Source organism: Hordeum vulgare, chromosome 2H, assembly GCF_904849725.1.
Source record: "Hordeum vulgare subsp. vulgare chromosome 2H, MorexV3_pseudomolecules_assembly, whole genome shotgun sequence".
In the NCBI taxonomy this organism is placed as follows: Eukaryota; Viridiplantae; Streptophyta; class Magnoliopsida; order Poales; family Poaceae; genus Hordeum; species Hordeum vulgare.
The window spans coordinates 14,656,778-14,673,748 of record NC_058519.1 but is presented as its reverse complement, the minus strand read 5'-3'; the positions used below and the strand labels follow the sequence as shown (position 1 = coordinate 14,673,748).

At 41.1% G+C, this 16,971-nt stretch overlaps 1 protein-coding gene across 1 annotated transcript; it reads left to right on the top strand.

Moving 5' to 3' along the window:
* The first annotated feature begins 407 nt into the window (after positions 1–407).
* LOC123429198 (flavonoid O-methyltransferase-like protein Os11g0303600) lies at positions 408–2,522 on the top strand. Its single transcript, XM_045113255.1, has 2 exons — positions 408–1,257; positions 1,807–2,522. The coding sequence occupies exons 1-2, from the start codon at positions 442–444 to the stop codon at positions 2,104–2,106; spliced, it is 1,116 nt and encodes a 371-aa protein (XP_044969190.1). The 5' UTR covers positions 408–441; the 3' UTR covers positions 2,107–2,522.
* Positions 2,523–16,971: the final 14,449 nt, after the last annotated feature.

The window sequence follows — 16,971 nt, the reverse complement described above, 5'->3', positions numbered from 1 at the left end:
GGAAAGGAGGGAGTATATGTTTTAGAAACATAGTCCCTGTTGCAGAAGCGCATTCGACGGATGTCATGCATGAGAGGTGGCAGATGCGGCCGGTGTGATCTACCGGGTGATGATAAGCCTTTCCCGAAACGAGAAAATATTTTTCCTAACTAACTCAACAGCTAGGTTTAATCAACACAAACCATTGGATAACAACGACCTCGCTTTCCATACGCAACAAATAAGTACTTCCTCTGTCCCGAAATTCTTGTCTTAGCTTTGTCTAAAAATGAATGTATTTAAATATTAAAATGTGATTAGATATATTCATATCTAAACAAATCTAAGACAGAAATTTTAGGACGGAGGGAGTATATAAAATCGAAAGCGCACTATTTAAACTAACCATATTGCAATGTCACGCTCAGTCCGAGAAGAGGAAAGACAGAGCTAGCATTAGCAATGGCCGCTGAGGCTCCGACGGTAGAGGTTTCTGAAGAAGATGGTGAGCTGCTGCGGGCACAGGCTGATCTGTGGCGCCACAGTTTTGGCTACGTCACGTCCATGGGTCTCCGGTGCGCCGTGAAGCTCGGCGTCCCGACCGCCATCCACCACCTCGGCGGGGTCACGTCGCTTCCGGACCTGACGACCGCTCTCTCCCTCCCGCCGTCCAAGATGCCGTACCTCCGCCGCCTCATGCGGCTGCTGGTCTCGACCGGCGTCTTCGCCAAAGCCGAGTCCAGCTCCGAGGAGGGGCCGGAGCTCTTCCGCCTCAACCCGCTCTCCAAAATCCTGGTCGACGGCGACGGCGACGAGCACCACGGCCACACGTCCTTGGTGCTCGCGGCGACCTCGAGCCAGTACCTGGAGGCGTCGCTAGGGCTGGCGGAGTGGTTCAAGAAGGACTTTGGGGAGGCACCGGTGCCGTCCCCGTTCGAGGACGTGCATGGGGTCCCGCTCCTGGACGAGAGGACGGCCAGCCTCGACAAGGAGTTTGACGAGCTTGTCAACGACGCTGTGGCCGCCCATGATAACTTGGGGATCGACATGATCGTGAGGGAGTGCCATTACCTTTTCAAGGGGCTCGAGTCAGTCACGGATTGCTGCGGCGGCGATGGTACCACGGCGAGGGCCATCATCGACGCCCACCCGCACCTCAAGTGCAATGTTCTTGACCTTCCCAAGGTGATTGAGAAAGCCCCGGCTCACGACATCATTAACTATGTCGCCGGTGACATGTTTCAAGCCATCCCACCTGCTCAAGCCGTGATGCTCAAGGTACGTCTAGTTTTAGCTAAGCATTTAATTGGTTTCAAAATGCATGTTTTATGTTTTCAATTTAAATGTACAAAAAAAGATCCACAAATTGATACTATGAAAGTAGTTCATCATCATAAAATGGTTCACAAATGATTAGAACAAAAATTGCTATAGCACAAAACAACAAGGTATTCTAGCGCAAAATAACAACAATCTATTCTAGTTTCTAGCACAAAATATATATGAATATAATGTTTTTTACTTGTTGGTACCTTTTGATTTCCGTTTCACCATAGGGCATAACCCATACATGGTTGGCAGCCACATGTTGAAAATCTTTGACATAGTGTATATATATGTAAATCATTAATTTGAGGTTGTGGTGCACACTGACCGGCTAGAGAAGCCATACATCCTAATGGTACGTTTTACCAATAAGTCAGTCTCTGCTAGTAAGGTGTCATACATACATGGTAGAATTATCTTGAGTTTTAACGTTTTGTATGAAACCAATTATGCATGCATGTAACAATTTTATCTGAGTTTACATATAATTAATACTGTCAGTTCGTGCTGCACAATTGGAATGACGAGGATTGCGTGAACATCCTGGATCAGTGCAAGAAAGCCACTCCTTCTCGAGAGGAAGGAGGAAAGGTTATCATCATAGATATATTGGTCAATCCTTCTTTGGAGCCAATAATATATGAATCCCAGATGCTATTCGATGTGGGCATGATGACTCTTACGAAAGGCCGGCACCGGGATGAAAATGACTGGGGTACACTCTTCATGAAAGCCGGGTTCAGTGAGTATAAGATTGTCAAGAAACTTGGAGACCGAGTTGTCTTTGAGGTCTATCCATGAGATATTGTGCTTTAAGAAAATAGATAAAGGGCCTGCATCCTTCTTGGAAAGTACTACAAATCACAGAGTGGCTAAGCTATTAAGCTTCGTTACTCCAAGATCTGTGTATCTTTAATTTCGACAAGTATATACGAAAGTTGGTGTGTGTGTGTGTATAACTATATATGTATGTGTCCTGTTGGTATATATACATCCCAACTGAACCGGGTTTGATACTTGGATTTAAGAATCAGGTTTTATACTATAGCAAAATAAATCGAATACAGAAATAAAAATATTTTTTATGAGTGTATGGACTGTTGGCCCACCCTGACCTATTAGGCTGGGTCCCCCACTGCTTGTATTTGTCATGTATGATAAACAATGTGTTTGGAGAACTGCTCGACACCCTAAACGTGGGTACGGCTATCTCATTATATAGAGGTACCAAGAGATACAGTACAAGTCATATACAGTTATATACAGACACGCTATGTATATACAGTCTAACAATGTATTCAGTGTTGATTCTAAAAAAAAGTGTATTCAGTGTTGAATACTATTTCAAGATATGCTTGTGAGTCACCCCTTTTGTCTCAACTATTGGAGTGTGTTTGTGTCTGTACTAGTTGTTGTGAAAATAGCAACTTGCTGTTATCGGGAGGCCAAAGCTATTATATATACAAGTACAGCTGGGAGGCCAATGGCCAAAATATGGAAAACCATACAACATCATAAATATAACTCTAACACTAGTTTAGAAAGTACGGCTTGTCGCGCGCCACCCGTAGATCCTAGTCTACTAAAACAGTTGACTACATACCAGGGGTTAAAACCAGAATTTTGATTTAAAAAGATTGAAAACTAATGAAGTTGTCTCCGAGCCTCAAGCTACCTTATGAACAAAGACGGTTCGAGCCTTGGGGGCCACAACCATCCAATCTACGTACTAAGCCTCAAAGGCTAAACAAGTCACTTTAAGACTTGGGGGATACAGAGGAATTACCAAGAAGTTGTTTGTCAAAAAATGACCCGTACTTGACTCTAGTTTAATGAGAAACGAAATAGCATGGTGAAGTGGAACTAAGCTGAGATAAGTTAGAATTCAAAAGTTGGACGGTGACACACGTTTACTCAAAAATATTTTATTATTATCTTCCTGGTTTTAGGAACCCACGAGGAATCTTCAAATCGGCAATGCAAGTTGACATGCCTCCACACACTTCAACATTGACAGTTGAAGACCTTGAAACGTTCCGGGGGCTAATGTCAGGGGAATCCCAACTAGGAAGGCCCATGACATGGACATAATCAAGTCTACCAAGGTGGCCCAAAAGTATTTGTTAAAGTTGGAGTGGCCAACGGCCTTGGACGACTAAGATAAGTTGAAATCCCAACGGTAGGGGAAGACCCAAGGCGTCCCCTTGAGAAGAAGACATGCCACATGGGGCCAAACGACTTGGAGTACAAGACATGGCAAGTCGTGTCGGATTAGTGTAGCACTGTGTACCCGAACCGGGACATACCTTGTAATCCCTAGACTGACTCGCTATATAAAGTCGGCCTAGAGGCGCCCTTAAGGCATGATTTTGATAACAATCCTCTCGAGGCCACATCTCTCGAGTTTGTCACATCCATACTTGCCTCCTAAGTTTCTAAGTTGGCATCAATCTTGTAAACGATATTATTCGATATTAGTGATTTATAGTTGGAGTAGGGCTCCTTCACCAACGAGGCCCCGAACCTAGGTACATGTGGTGTGCCAATCATGCCCGATTATCCTCCGCCGGCACCTTGTCCTTCTCTCTTCTTCGTTAGCTACACACAAAAGCTACTACATCGAAAATTCCACGATAGATGAAGCAGGCGATGCAAAGCAAGGTCAAGTATCTTAATGTCTGTTGTAAGGATGTTCCTGTTCCACCAATATATACTATACAAAGTTATTGCTACGACATGCCTACCAAGGATGTTCTCGAAAGCTACTATGTCGAGAATTCCATGATAGATGAAGCACATGATGCAAAGCAAGGGCAAGTAACCTAATGTTTGTTGTATGGATGTTCCTGTTCCACCAAGATATCCTATACAAAATTATTGCTACGGCATGCCTACTATAAGTATCAGTCTTCGTTTCCTTCAATCGTTGGGCGGGCATTTTACCTATGTAGCGAAGACCATGTGAGTAACTACTCATTTGACAAGTTCGCATAATCCCCCTAAGTCCCGGCCCCATGTGTTGTTGTATGAAAGACTACTATGGCTATTTTTTTTTCTGGTGGATCCATGGGATGGAGGAGTATGATGATTTCTTCCTGAAGGAAAGGGCCTTCCTATACATTAAGCTGGCGCCTGCAGATGAGTAGATGTGATTTGTTTGTCCTCCTCCACCTCATACCATCTGATCACTAGATGTGATCACTCCAAAGGCACCAGATCCCATATGGTATGAGAATTGCTAGGAAAAGTCACGCTGGTGCCCTTTTTATATATGGGACAGAAACCTTAGAAGAGTCCTCGAAAGTTTTTGATGAGCAGCAATGCTTTGAAAACCTGAGGTCCAATGAAGAGCTCCTAAAGAGAAAGGGCGAAGAGCAGCATGAGATTGCGGAAAGGAAGAAGGAGATGGAGGTATACCATACAAGACTGAATGTGGAAATGATTAAATTCAAAGAAGAGGCGAGGAACAAGGCCTGGCTTGAGAATGCAAACTCTATGTTTCATCAAATATGTTTTTTGTAATGATATACTATGTCGCAAGCTTAACCAAAAACATCTCCTACGTTATATACTTCTTGCTACTGATGCAGAGCAAACTCGAGTGATTAAAAATTGCATAGATAAATTAGGTAACTAGCGACCTTACGTCGATGCACTAGACCACACAGTCAACCAATTGGTGCCCTCTACCCCTGTTCTCCATCTTTTCTGGCACACCACTCCGCGTAGCACTCCTTGTTAACTTCACGATGCTTCCTTTTCCTATTCTCCTTCTCAATCTTTACCAAATTTACAAGAACATAAAGTTCTCTATACCAGCATTTCTCATATACATGGCCCTGTCTTCCAAACAACACTCAGCCGAACACCTCGCTCCTTCATGGGAATAAAGATACGTTCAATTTGTCATACAGACATTTACAGACTAGTTCACCATATTGAAGGGACACTTACAAAGAACGGTGCGGGGCCACTCGAGTATCCACAAACAAACAAATCACCACCATCCTCCCCATCCCTCCGTCTGGAGCTTTATTTCATGTTCTATGTAGCATGCCGGTTGCAACATCACTCGATGATGGGGTGGTTATCACGGGTGAAGGATCTACATGGCTACGTCCTTTTGTTTTAATAATATGATGAGAACAGAAAGGTAATATATAGTGCCATCTGATTGTGCGGCAGTTAGCACCGGTATCCGCAATGGTTCCTTCTGTATTTTTTGGCAAGCTATGTCAAATGGAAAATGCATAACACGGTTCTATTGTATCCTTATCTACTTCAAAATCGATTGAAATTTTCAAAAATAAATATCAAACACATTAGTTATATCGAACCTTAAAATAAGTCTTAATTGAATTTCTATATTTCCCATTTAATTACCATCCTCATTCCAGCATGTTCACGACGAAGTCACGAGCCGGTAGCCTTTCACACACCATGTGCACGACCAAGTCACAGAGCTGGTAGCCTATCACACACCTTGTACACGACCTAACATGATCTCCATTGGTTGAGACATAACAAATTTTCTCCTACAGTTTACAAAATATATCCAATGGAGGAGTAAGGTAAGTTCAGATCAAGTCAAGAGTCGGTAGCCTATCACACAACATGTGCACAACCTAACATGATCTCCATTGGTCGAGACATGCCAAGTCTTCTCCTACCCTTTACAAAATATAGACAATGGCGGGGTAAGGTAAGCTCGCTATCACATATACCATGTGCACGACAATCTAACATGTATTATTCGTGTAATCGTGCACTCCGGCCTTAAATTAGATGCCAACTATACAGTCTGACGTACATATATATAATTTTGTTCTCGCCTGTCATGACTCAGCATGTAGTAGAATGAGACACGACACAGTTCTACGATATACTTCACAACTACAAACTATATAAATAATTTTCAAATAAAACGTTGAGACACAACACAGGTCTACGATATACTTCACAACTTCAAACTAGATAGATAATTTTCAAATAAAATGCAGTAATAATATCTATGGCCAAAAATAAAACTTGGTAGAATTTGTTAATTTACCATTTTAATGTGCATCCTTATTACACTGCAGCAAAACAACTACAGAACACGAAGGCCCTATATTTAACCCAATCTAGCGATACAGGTTGTTTAGATGTGGGCTGTCTTTATGAAAAGAATTTTGAAAAGATTAGGGACGAAAGTGCAATGAGCTAATCGGCCGATAACAATTTTTGAAAGTTGGGGTATGTATTGTTAGATTGATCTCTTTTCCAATGGGCCCAACGGTCCATTGGACCTTGACTCACGCCCTGATCGGGGGCGTCCAGCCCAAGCAAGGCTGGTGGGCCCCTGTCGCGCAGTGCTATATAAAGAGGAGGTGGAGACCGTGGCACAAGGAACGAGGTTCGCCGCCGCCACTGGTTCCCCACTCTCTAATCCTAATCCGATCTAGAGGGTTGCACTGAAGCGATGGGAAGTCCACCGCCGCCGCTACCGCATCTCTCTCCTTCCCCACCGTCGTCACCACCTCACGACAGTAGCCGGAGGGAGCTCATCGAGTACGGGATAAGGTAACAAACCACTACTCTCACCGAACACATCTAGCCTTGTCGATCCACGGGATCTATCAATGGTTTCAGAGCCACGAGGCTTTAGATGTGTTTTCGGTTGCAAGATGAAAACGAAAGCAAAGGACCCCCCCCCCTCCCCAAAAGCACCCTAGATGGGCAAAGACACCGAAGATGGCCTCGGGCCTCGTCGGGAAAGAAGCGCCGCCGCAAGGCCGCGCCTGTTCCTCTCGATCCCCACACGCATCGGCAAGCCGAGGTGTGGGGAAGAAGAACCTACTTCCTCGGAGGCAAAGAATGGATCTAGATCCAAAAGAAAAAAATGATGAAAGCAAACGGATCGTATCCGGAAAAAGCAAAAGGAGGGGAAAATGCAAACGAAAACAAAGTAACCCCACGGGGGCTAAGGACTCCGTCACCAAATCCCTCGACGGCGACGCGCCCACCGCAAGACGGACGCGCCACCGGCGAGGGGGATGGCAAAGGAGTTGTTTCCGATCGCGCACATGGAACACCCTCTCGGCAGGGAAGATGGCACCCCAACACACCACTTACGGCGGCGCACTCTCTCTCGGGAGAGGGCGCACACCGGAAAAAGGAGTGAAGGGGGCCGCCGCTGCAAATGAAAGAAAGGGGAGGAGGGGCTCTGTTTCTCTCGCGCAAAGAAAAGGGAAGGCTCCTGCAGGGGAGAGGACGCGGCGCGGCGCGGGACCCATGGTCTCCGCTGCCGGCGGCCAAACCCACTTTGCAGGAGCGGAGAAGGCGCGGTAGGCCACCCCAGCACCCTCCGGCGGGGCAGCGAGCCACCGCACACAGAGCACAGAGGTGCTCAGCGTGAGGGGGAGGAAACTAGCGACAGCCGCCGCTTTCCTGCTCGACGGCAGAGAGATATGAACGAGTAAAGAAGACAGGCTCGTGCGGGACGGAGGCCTTCGACCCCGTCGCCGACGGCCGGAGTAAGCGCGGCGGTCGCTCGCCGTCGCGGTCTTGCGAGCAAGAGGCGAGCTGCAGAGGGTCGCGCGCAAGAGAGAGGCGCTACCCCGAGTGGGAGCGACCGAGCGAGACCAGGAGAGAGCGGCGCGAGAGGAAGAAAAAATGGTCTAGGGTTGCGGTCAGGGCCTCCTGTGCCCACGGTTTTGTTTAACCGAATCATGCGATGGACCGTTGGATGGAGATCGACGACCCAGATTAGCTGAGAGGGGAAACCCTAGCCCCAGCCAGGCTCTTGGGCCGAAAGCGGGAGAATGGCCGGCCTAGGCCGAGGCAGGGCAAGCCAAGGTGGCGCGGCCCAGGCAGAGGCCGAGGCGACAGGTTGGCGGGCCGACTCAGGCCGGCCCAGGCAGAGAGGCCGAGGCAACTTTCTTAATTTTAAGGAGGTTTTTATTTCTGTCCTATTTAGACAGATTTAAAATAGGTTTTCTATGAATTTTTCCTACGAGAATATGTTTAGAAAAGAGGAATTAAAAATGTTTGAGATTTCTGTAAAAGCAATAATGATTTTTCTGAAAAGAAAAATAAAAGATTCTGAAAATAAAAGAAGATTTTCAGAAAAAGAAAAGATCATGAATTTTATAAAAGAGATTATAAAGTTCATGAATTTTTAATTATGACAGAATATTTTTCTGTAACTGTAACATGATTTTTCCGCAAAGAAAAATAAAAGGTTCTGAAAATAAAAGAAAGATTTTCAGAAAGAGAAAAGTTCATGGATTTTATAAAAGGAAATTAAAGTTCATGAATTTTATTTTTAACAGAATTTTTTTCTGTAAAGGTGCATGAATTTTTATATTCATGTTTTTCCGCTGCAAAGTAAAAAGGTTTAATCCTCCAATTAAATTGGAACCAACAGGAAAATTTAATTGGAAGAACTGATATTAGCAAAGTTTTTTCCCTTGTGGGTGAAATAAGATTCAAACAGTTTCCGTTATGACAATAAAATGATGTTTGTTTTAAAGTTAAATATGGTATTGTTATTTTCTGACCAACATTGATGATAACAATACTATAATTGTATGAGTCATCTTATGTTTAAAGCTTAAATTTTTGATAAATTTTGTATCAAATTGATTAATTTTCGGAGCACAGATAGAGAAATGCATATTTCCAATATGGTTAATGATGATGATTATTTCTTAGCAAAGTTGTTCAATAAGAATATTATCATCACATTGTTTATGAGTTATATGCATTATTTCCATTTCTGCCAAACGGTGATATGGAATTAATGTAGAAGGATGATGTTTTATTCTAATTCTGCCACACGGTGATTTGGAATATTCCAGAAAGTTTAAAAAGGTTTAATGTGCATGATTTTAATCAGACCAACGTAGGGTTTTTAATGCTCATTACCGTTGTTTATTGGCTAAGTTTTCTCAGACTAAAAGTTATTCAAGCTTTCACTCATGAAAGCGAATGTTTTGGGTACTAGTGACCCGAAAGATGGAAAAGAAAGGTCATAACTTGAGGGAATAAATTTTCTCTAAAGAATGGCTTCACAAGAAAAGAACTCTTGGATATTAATTCAAGAAAAGAAAAGAGATAGATCATTGAGAGTCTTGGTTGACGAATGTCTTTCATGTACTCTCTATGATGAAGTCTCCTTTTTTCAGTCAACATGATTGAAATGAAACAAGCAACATGCATGTTGAATTTGACCAACGTCGGATCAAACATGTGTGTCAAAGATAATTCAGATTTATTTCTGAACTTGATGCAGTCAAAAGAGCCAATTATGGCATTTATGTCCCTTAAAGGGAATTACCCGCATGGCGGGAAAAGTCTGGGAAGAATGCCTGCGTAACCGGGTAAAGTTGACATTGTATTATGTCAACAATCTGTGTATGGCGGGAGAAATTTTGGCAAAGGCATTATCCTGTATGACAGGAGAAAGTTATGATGACTCATGTGCGGTCAATGTGTCCCACTATAGGAGAAAAGTATGGAGTAGCTATTAAGCTTTCCTAGTATCGACCGTACACCTTATGTGTAATGGTCATTATGCAATCAGTAAATCCAGAAAGGATAAAAGTAACAGACGAACCTAAAGACAAGAATGATATGCAAGTGTGACTTGCAAAAGAGACAATGATAAAGAACTCTGTTGAGTTTCTGAAATGAAATGAGGAAAAAGTACTCCCATACTAGTTAACTTATAACTTCATTTTACATGAAGTGATAAGATGAATGAGCTAGATAATCGAAGTTTCCTCATTTCACAAGAGCTATGAAATGGGTTTCGAAATTGTGGCAGATAAGTTCTTGCCACATTTCGAGGGGGAGATAGAGACATGAAATACATTGTAGTGTATTTCATGACTCCTCTGTACTTTAGATGATGTGATGCACATTACTCCTCTGTACTTTAGATGTTGTGATGCACATTATGCATCTAAAGTGATCCATTAATGAAGAATGTGATTGTCAAGGGGAGTACGACAGTCATCTGAATACCGTCATTATGATACCCCTAAAGAAAAGAAACAGTTGTATTTCCAGATCTTTTATAGTTCCGAAAGCAGACTAAGGAATACAACAGTGGTGCTTAAAGTGCCATAAAGAAGAAAGTTTAAAGATACGCCATTTCTTCAGTGAAGATGGAGTAATCTGGGGGAGCATGTTGTATGACCTATACAACACCTGTTGTTAGCTCTACAAGGGATCTTGTGATACAGGTCCCTGTAAAACCTATTGCCTTTTGGAAATGGGTGACTATAGAATTAATTGCCTCTTGGCAATGACAGAGCAACGACAACCCCATATGAAAGAAGTGCCAGTACCTGAGATTTTGATGGTCTCTAGGAATGTGAAAATCAGATACTTGTGACTACTATAAAGTCTATGTTAGTGAAATTCCATCATTTGAATTTCACTAACATAGACTTTATGAAGGGTCTACAAGGCAAATGTGACTCCAAAGGAAATATGTAAAGGTGTAGAACATGACTTAAATCGGAAGATTTTGTGCAAAGAAAATGAGAGGACAATTGCATTCATGCAAAGTTATAGAATGGGAAATTCGTTTCCCAATTCCTGTGCATGTGGATGACGTCCTACTTGCTAGTGGCGATGTCAATTCTAGTGCAGGAGGAGAGAAGAAGTTCTTGTCCTCAGAGTTCAAAAGAATAAAAGGGGTATTAGGAATGTCGCATGAAAATGCTAAGAAAGATTTCTAAAGTATGCATACGAGAAAACCTACGCCTGTTCTTATAGTCGAGGGTAATGGAACTGGAAACTATGGTTTTTCAAAAGTTAATAAGAAAAGATTGTAAACCAATATGGTACCATATGCTTCAGTTGTTGGAAGCACAAGATGTTACCCTGACACAGTTCACGTATATATCCGGGTTGTTTTGGCAATGTCCAGTCCATAGATAAATCAATGTAATGGAGTCAAAGATATTGGCCTCATGCTAAAAGAAATAAGTGCTCTCAAAATATTGTGAGTACAAAGGCATGACTTGTGAAATTTATAGCGAAATCCACAATTGTCGCTAACTTGCATACTCGGAGTTTTGTGTGGAAAATCTCCAAATGAGTAAAACGATTGTCATCAATATGATGCAATGATATGTTATAGCTTGATATGAGGCTGAGGGATAGGCAACATGGTTAAGGCTACGTGTACCCGGAGTGGATAATGGTTGACAACGACGATTACCATTTGAAGTTCTTTCGCTCCTGTCACAACGAGTCAAGTGTTGATGCCAAACACACTGACAAAGAGTTACTGTTGTGAAGGAGAAAGTCCGGAATTATGGAAAAATGCTTGAAGCATAAAAGCAACAAACAAGTGTTTGCAGATCTGCTTATCAAAGGCTTACCGTCCAGTGTGTTCGGAGAACACACAGTCGACATGGTTTTTATGGTATAGTCTAATATTTCCGAACAATAAAGGCACTAGTAGAAATAAGGGCTTTCGTCCCAGCTCGAAAAACACATTAGTCCCGGTTCCTTTACGAACCGGGACTATTGTTAGTATTAGTCCCGGTTCGAGCGGCAAAGGCGCCGGTCGGGCATTAGTCCCGGTTCAAATGGGACCTTTAGTCCCGGTTCGTGTCTCGAACCGGGACTAAAGGGTTTGGAGGATTTAGTCCCGGTTCGTGTCTTGGACCTTTAGTCCCGGTTCGTGTCTCGAACCGGGACTAAAGGGTTTGGAGGATTTAGTCCCGGTTGGTGTCTTGAACCGGGACTAAAGGTGTTCAGATTTTTTTTTCTGTTTTTAAATTCATATTTGTAGTTTCTGTTTTAAATTGCTTATATCTTTTAGGATATTTGATGTTTTTGATTGATTCTTTTTGCATTAGATTCAAAATTTTGTCTAGTTTCTGTTTGTGCCATTAGTTTTCAAATTTGAATGGTTTAAATTTGAATTTGTTTAAATTGCTTCAAACCCAGTTTTTGAATAACTTGAGTTTACAAATTGTTTTTAATTTAATTCTTTTTGCTCTCACTCATGTGTTAGATTGTTGTCACAGTAAGATTTATTTGGTTATTTTTATAATAATTTAAATTAGGATTTTAATTAAATAAATATTTTTTTGCTTATATAGTTGTTTTAGTCATCTAATTGTTGTTTTTTATTATTTTTAGTTAGTTCTTTCTGTAGATTTTAACATGTTGTAGTATGGTGCATATTTAATGCACAAAAAAAAATCTACAGTTCAATTAATTTTAAAAAATGCCTTTGTAGCAGATGGGTTTTCGTTCGAAACCTTGATACTTTGAGTTTTGTAGAAAATAAACAAAAATGATAAAATCTTCAAAAAATAAACAAAAATGATAAAATCTTCAAAAAATAAAATCCATTGAGATGTTGTTAGGTTTTAGTGTCTAGTCGGTATAGAAATTTTGAGATATGAATTTTGACCGTTTCTGCAAAAAAAGAAAAAAATAAACGGCCATAACTTTTGCATGCGACGTTCAAAAAAAATTAATATATCAAAAAAAAACTAGAAAAAATTGGTACTCGATTTCACCCGGGCTTGCCCGGTGAAGTTTTCTCACATGCTCAAAATTCCAAATGGAAAAAAAGTTATTTCAAAAAGAAGTTTTTTCCAATTAAAAAAGAAAAATAATTTTATTTAAAAATATTAGGTTGTTTTCATTGAAATTCACTATTATTGTTACTTATTAAGTTTATTTTAATAATTGTTTGTAATTTAAAAAATTAAATCATGTGACATGACATCAAGACCCAAGTTGTTTAGGATTGATAGCTTACTATTGTCAGGAAAACAACAAGTGCACACTTGGCAACTAGGGGCGATAGAACCAGAAAGTTAAGCATGCTCGGGCTGAAGCAGTGAAAGGATGGGTGATCGGCCGGGAAGTTAGACGATTTGAAATGAGTGATCCACGCTAGAGCAGTGAGGATGGGTGATTAGAGATTAAATTGTCAAATAATTCAAAGATTAGAAAATTGGAATAAAACATAAAAAATATTCAAAAATAAAATTTGAAAAAAATTAAAAAAATCTATCTTTTCAGGTCAAACAAACAAAAAAACCCAGACGGATCCTTTAGTCCCGGTTCATAAGGAGAGAGAACCGGGACTAAAGGTACTCCCTCCGAGGCGGCCACGTGGAGCACCTTTGGTCCCGGCTTGGAACAGGGCCGGGACTAAAGGTTAGGCCTTTAGTCCCGCCCCTTTAGTCCCGGTTGGTTAACCGGGACTAAAGCCCCTTACGGGCCGGGACTAAAGGCCCTGTCCCCACTAGTGAGGGCCCAAGGTTAAATAATCTGTCTCAAAATAGAGAGGTACATTGTGGCTGTCTGATTCCATCGGCAATTGAGCCGTGACGATGAAACATGCCCTATGTATTGATCTGTTACGAAACGGGTAAATTTAAAAGTATACGATGAGATCAAGGGGGAGAATGTTAGATTGATCTCTTTCCCAATGGGCCCAACGGCCCATTGGACCTTGACTCACGCCCTGATCGGGGGCGTCCAGCCCAAGCAAGGCTGGTGGGCCCCTGTCACGCAGTGCTATATAAAGAGGAGGTGGGGACCGTGGCACAAGGAACGAGGTTCGCCGCCGCCACTGGTCCCCCACTCTCTAACCCTAATCCGATCTAGAGGGTTGCACTGAAGCGATGGGAAGTCCACCGCCGTCGCTACCGCATCTCTCTCCTTCCCCACCGTCGTCACCACCTCACGACGGTAGCCGGAGGGAGCTCATCGAGTACGGGATAAGGTAACAAACCACTACTCTCACCGAACACATCTAGCCTTGTCGATCCACGGGATCTATCATGTATGTGTAACCAGACAAAAACATTAGATGATAACTTCTTAAAAGTACGGGTATGAACCCATAATTGACAAATATACAACTTGTGCATTAATTTTCCGTCATCAAGTTGTGCATGCCCTGCCTTCTCCATTGGTCGATACATACCTAAGTCTTCTCATAATGTTTACAAAATATAAGCCCATTGCACTGTGAAATATGCCTAGACAGAGTCACGAGCTGGTGACCTATAGCACACCATGAGGCGACCTAGCATGCATTTCCATTGGTCAAGACATACCAAAGTCTTCTCCTACTCATTAGAAACTGTTGACAATTGCAGAGTAAGACAAGCTCATGAGTCAAGGACCAATAAATTACAGACTACTCATAGTGAAGAGTAACTTTGACTAGTAACATGTATATATTATCGTCTTCATAGGGCAGAGTAATATATATGTGATGTTATGTAATACTTTATTTATTAGCTTGTAGACTCATCTTGTTTTAATATTTATGATGTTACTTATAGTATGAATAACTAATTATGTTACTCAATTCATCTCTCTCCTTATTAAATCATTACCACATAACCAAATTTATTGAGTTAGACCTTATGTTACTACTAAAGTACTCCCACTATAGGTAGTCTGACACACCATGTAAATGCAAGACCTAACATGTATGATAGCAATTACAGTCTGACGCACATATATATACATAATCTGTAACTTGCCTGTCATGACTCTTGAGAGACACCATGTAGTAGAATATCACAAGCCATAACTTATATACAAGCCACGTAACAGGACCACTACTAGTTTGTCTAGATGTTTGTAGTATAAGATATGCTAACATAATTGAACTGGGGTAGAACTCGGGTAGGCTGTTCAACGCTAGACTGGCGGTATAAAATATCGATCGAAACATATAGACAGCTTTCTCTTATCAACATGTACTTCTTCCGTCTAAAAATTCTTGTCTTACGTTTGTCTAAAATTAATGTATCTAAATACTAAAACATGACTAGATACACTCATATCTATACAAATCAAAGACAAGAATTTTGGGACGAAGGGAGTATTAGATAAATGCATATACGTATACGTACCAGCACCCCCATGCCTCATATGTTTATGTGTTTTGTCCCAACAGCACTTAGGGCAAACAATTCGCATGTATCGGACAGTGCAAAACCCTGTACGATGCCTTTATTATGAAAAATAAGGCAATTAGATGGGAAAGAGCTAGCTGAACTTAAATTGTCATGATTGGATGGGAAGAGCTAACCTCCAAAATTTTCTTTCTCAAAACACTGGACAATGCCTCCACTACCTAAAATAAAGCAACTACTTTCTCTGTATCTAAATAATTGTAGTTGAAAAGAACTAAACTAGTTCTCCTCAACTATAATTATTTAGATACAGAGGGAGTAGATGGGAAAGAGCTGACCTTGAAATGTCATAATTGGATGGGAAGAGCTGACGTCCAAATATGTTTGCGTATACTCGCTCTGTTCTTAAATATAAGTTTTCTTAAAGATTTAAATATAAACTACACACGGAGCAAAATGAACGAATCTATACTTTAAAGTATGTATATATGTATCCATATGTAGTTTATGTTAAAATTCTAAAAAATATATATATTTAGAAACTGAGGAAGTATGATCAACTTGTGTGCCAGAAATTATTTAAACTAGATGATACACAGTGCGTTGCTGTGAAAATCCGTTGCAATATATTTCAGTGAGATTTGAGTGTGTGAAATATACATATTTAGATTAATAACACACATTTCAAAATTAGGAATACATATGAATAATTATATCCGATGAGTATATTTGATTATTTAATTTTAAAATATTTATATAATATAAGTAGAATGATAGAATGGAAAATATTTCTCCTCGCATGGTTGCATGAGATGGTGAGTCTTTTTCCATGCATACATGGTTGGATGTTGAGGTGGACCTTATCTCATCCATAATTGTATTGTGACGTGGCATGCTTACATGTTGAAATAAATAAGTTAGTGGGGATTAGGTATATAGGATAACCTTTGTGGCAGTCTGTTTCTAAATGCTAATGCAATTGTCAGTTGTTTTCACATGGATGTATGTTTTCTTTGTCTTCTCAACTACTGAACGTGCTCTGCCACGCCAACGGTAACCAAAACAAATCCATTGTCCAAAAGTAATTTGTATCGACTGTCCAACAGTAATTTTTTACTCACTTGTATATGAAATCCAGCTGTCTTATATATATATATATATATATATATATATATATATATATATATATATATATATATATATATATATATATATATATATATATGAAATTAAGCAAACAATCAACACATATCTGTACGAACCTACTTTTACACCTCAAACCCTTGTTCATCCTTCCATTATTCGGCGACTTCGTGTGAGTCCATCGAATATCGATAATCGAGCTTGGAGCGGTCAAATTGTCCAAGTTCAATCCATAGTCGCTGGAACCTCTCACAAGGTCCCACCTGAGGAACTAGGTCTTCTGGTCTAAGAGGAGCCGACTCACTTAATGTGTATCGCGTTGTGAGTCGGCCTCCTGCGGTATGAATTGCAGAATATCTCCCACGGCGCCATAGGTACATGAGGACATGTTCATGTGCCGGGAGAGTATTCATCTAGGATTAAGAGCAAATGTCGTCAATTGTCGCATGTGTAGAGGCCCCCGCGTCGCTCCTGTGTGGGCGACTCGGGAGGCATCCCAAACCCTAGCCGCAGCCACCACAACTGCAAGCATCAATAGTACCAACCGGAATTATTACTACAAGAGAGGCATTTCTTTTGTCGATTTCACAAATATGGTATCAATGATTGACCCAACCAA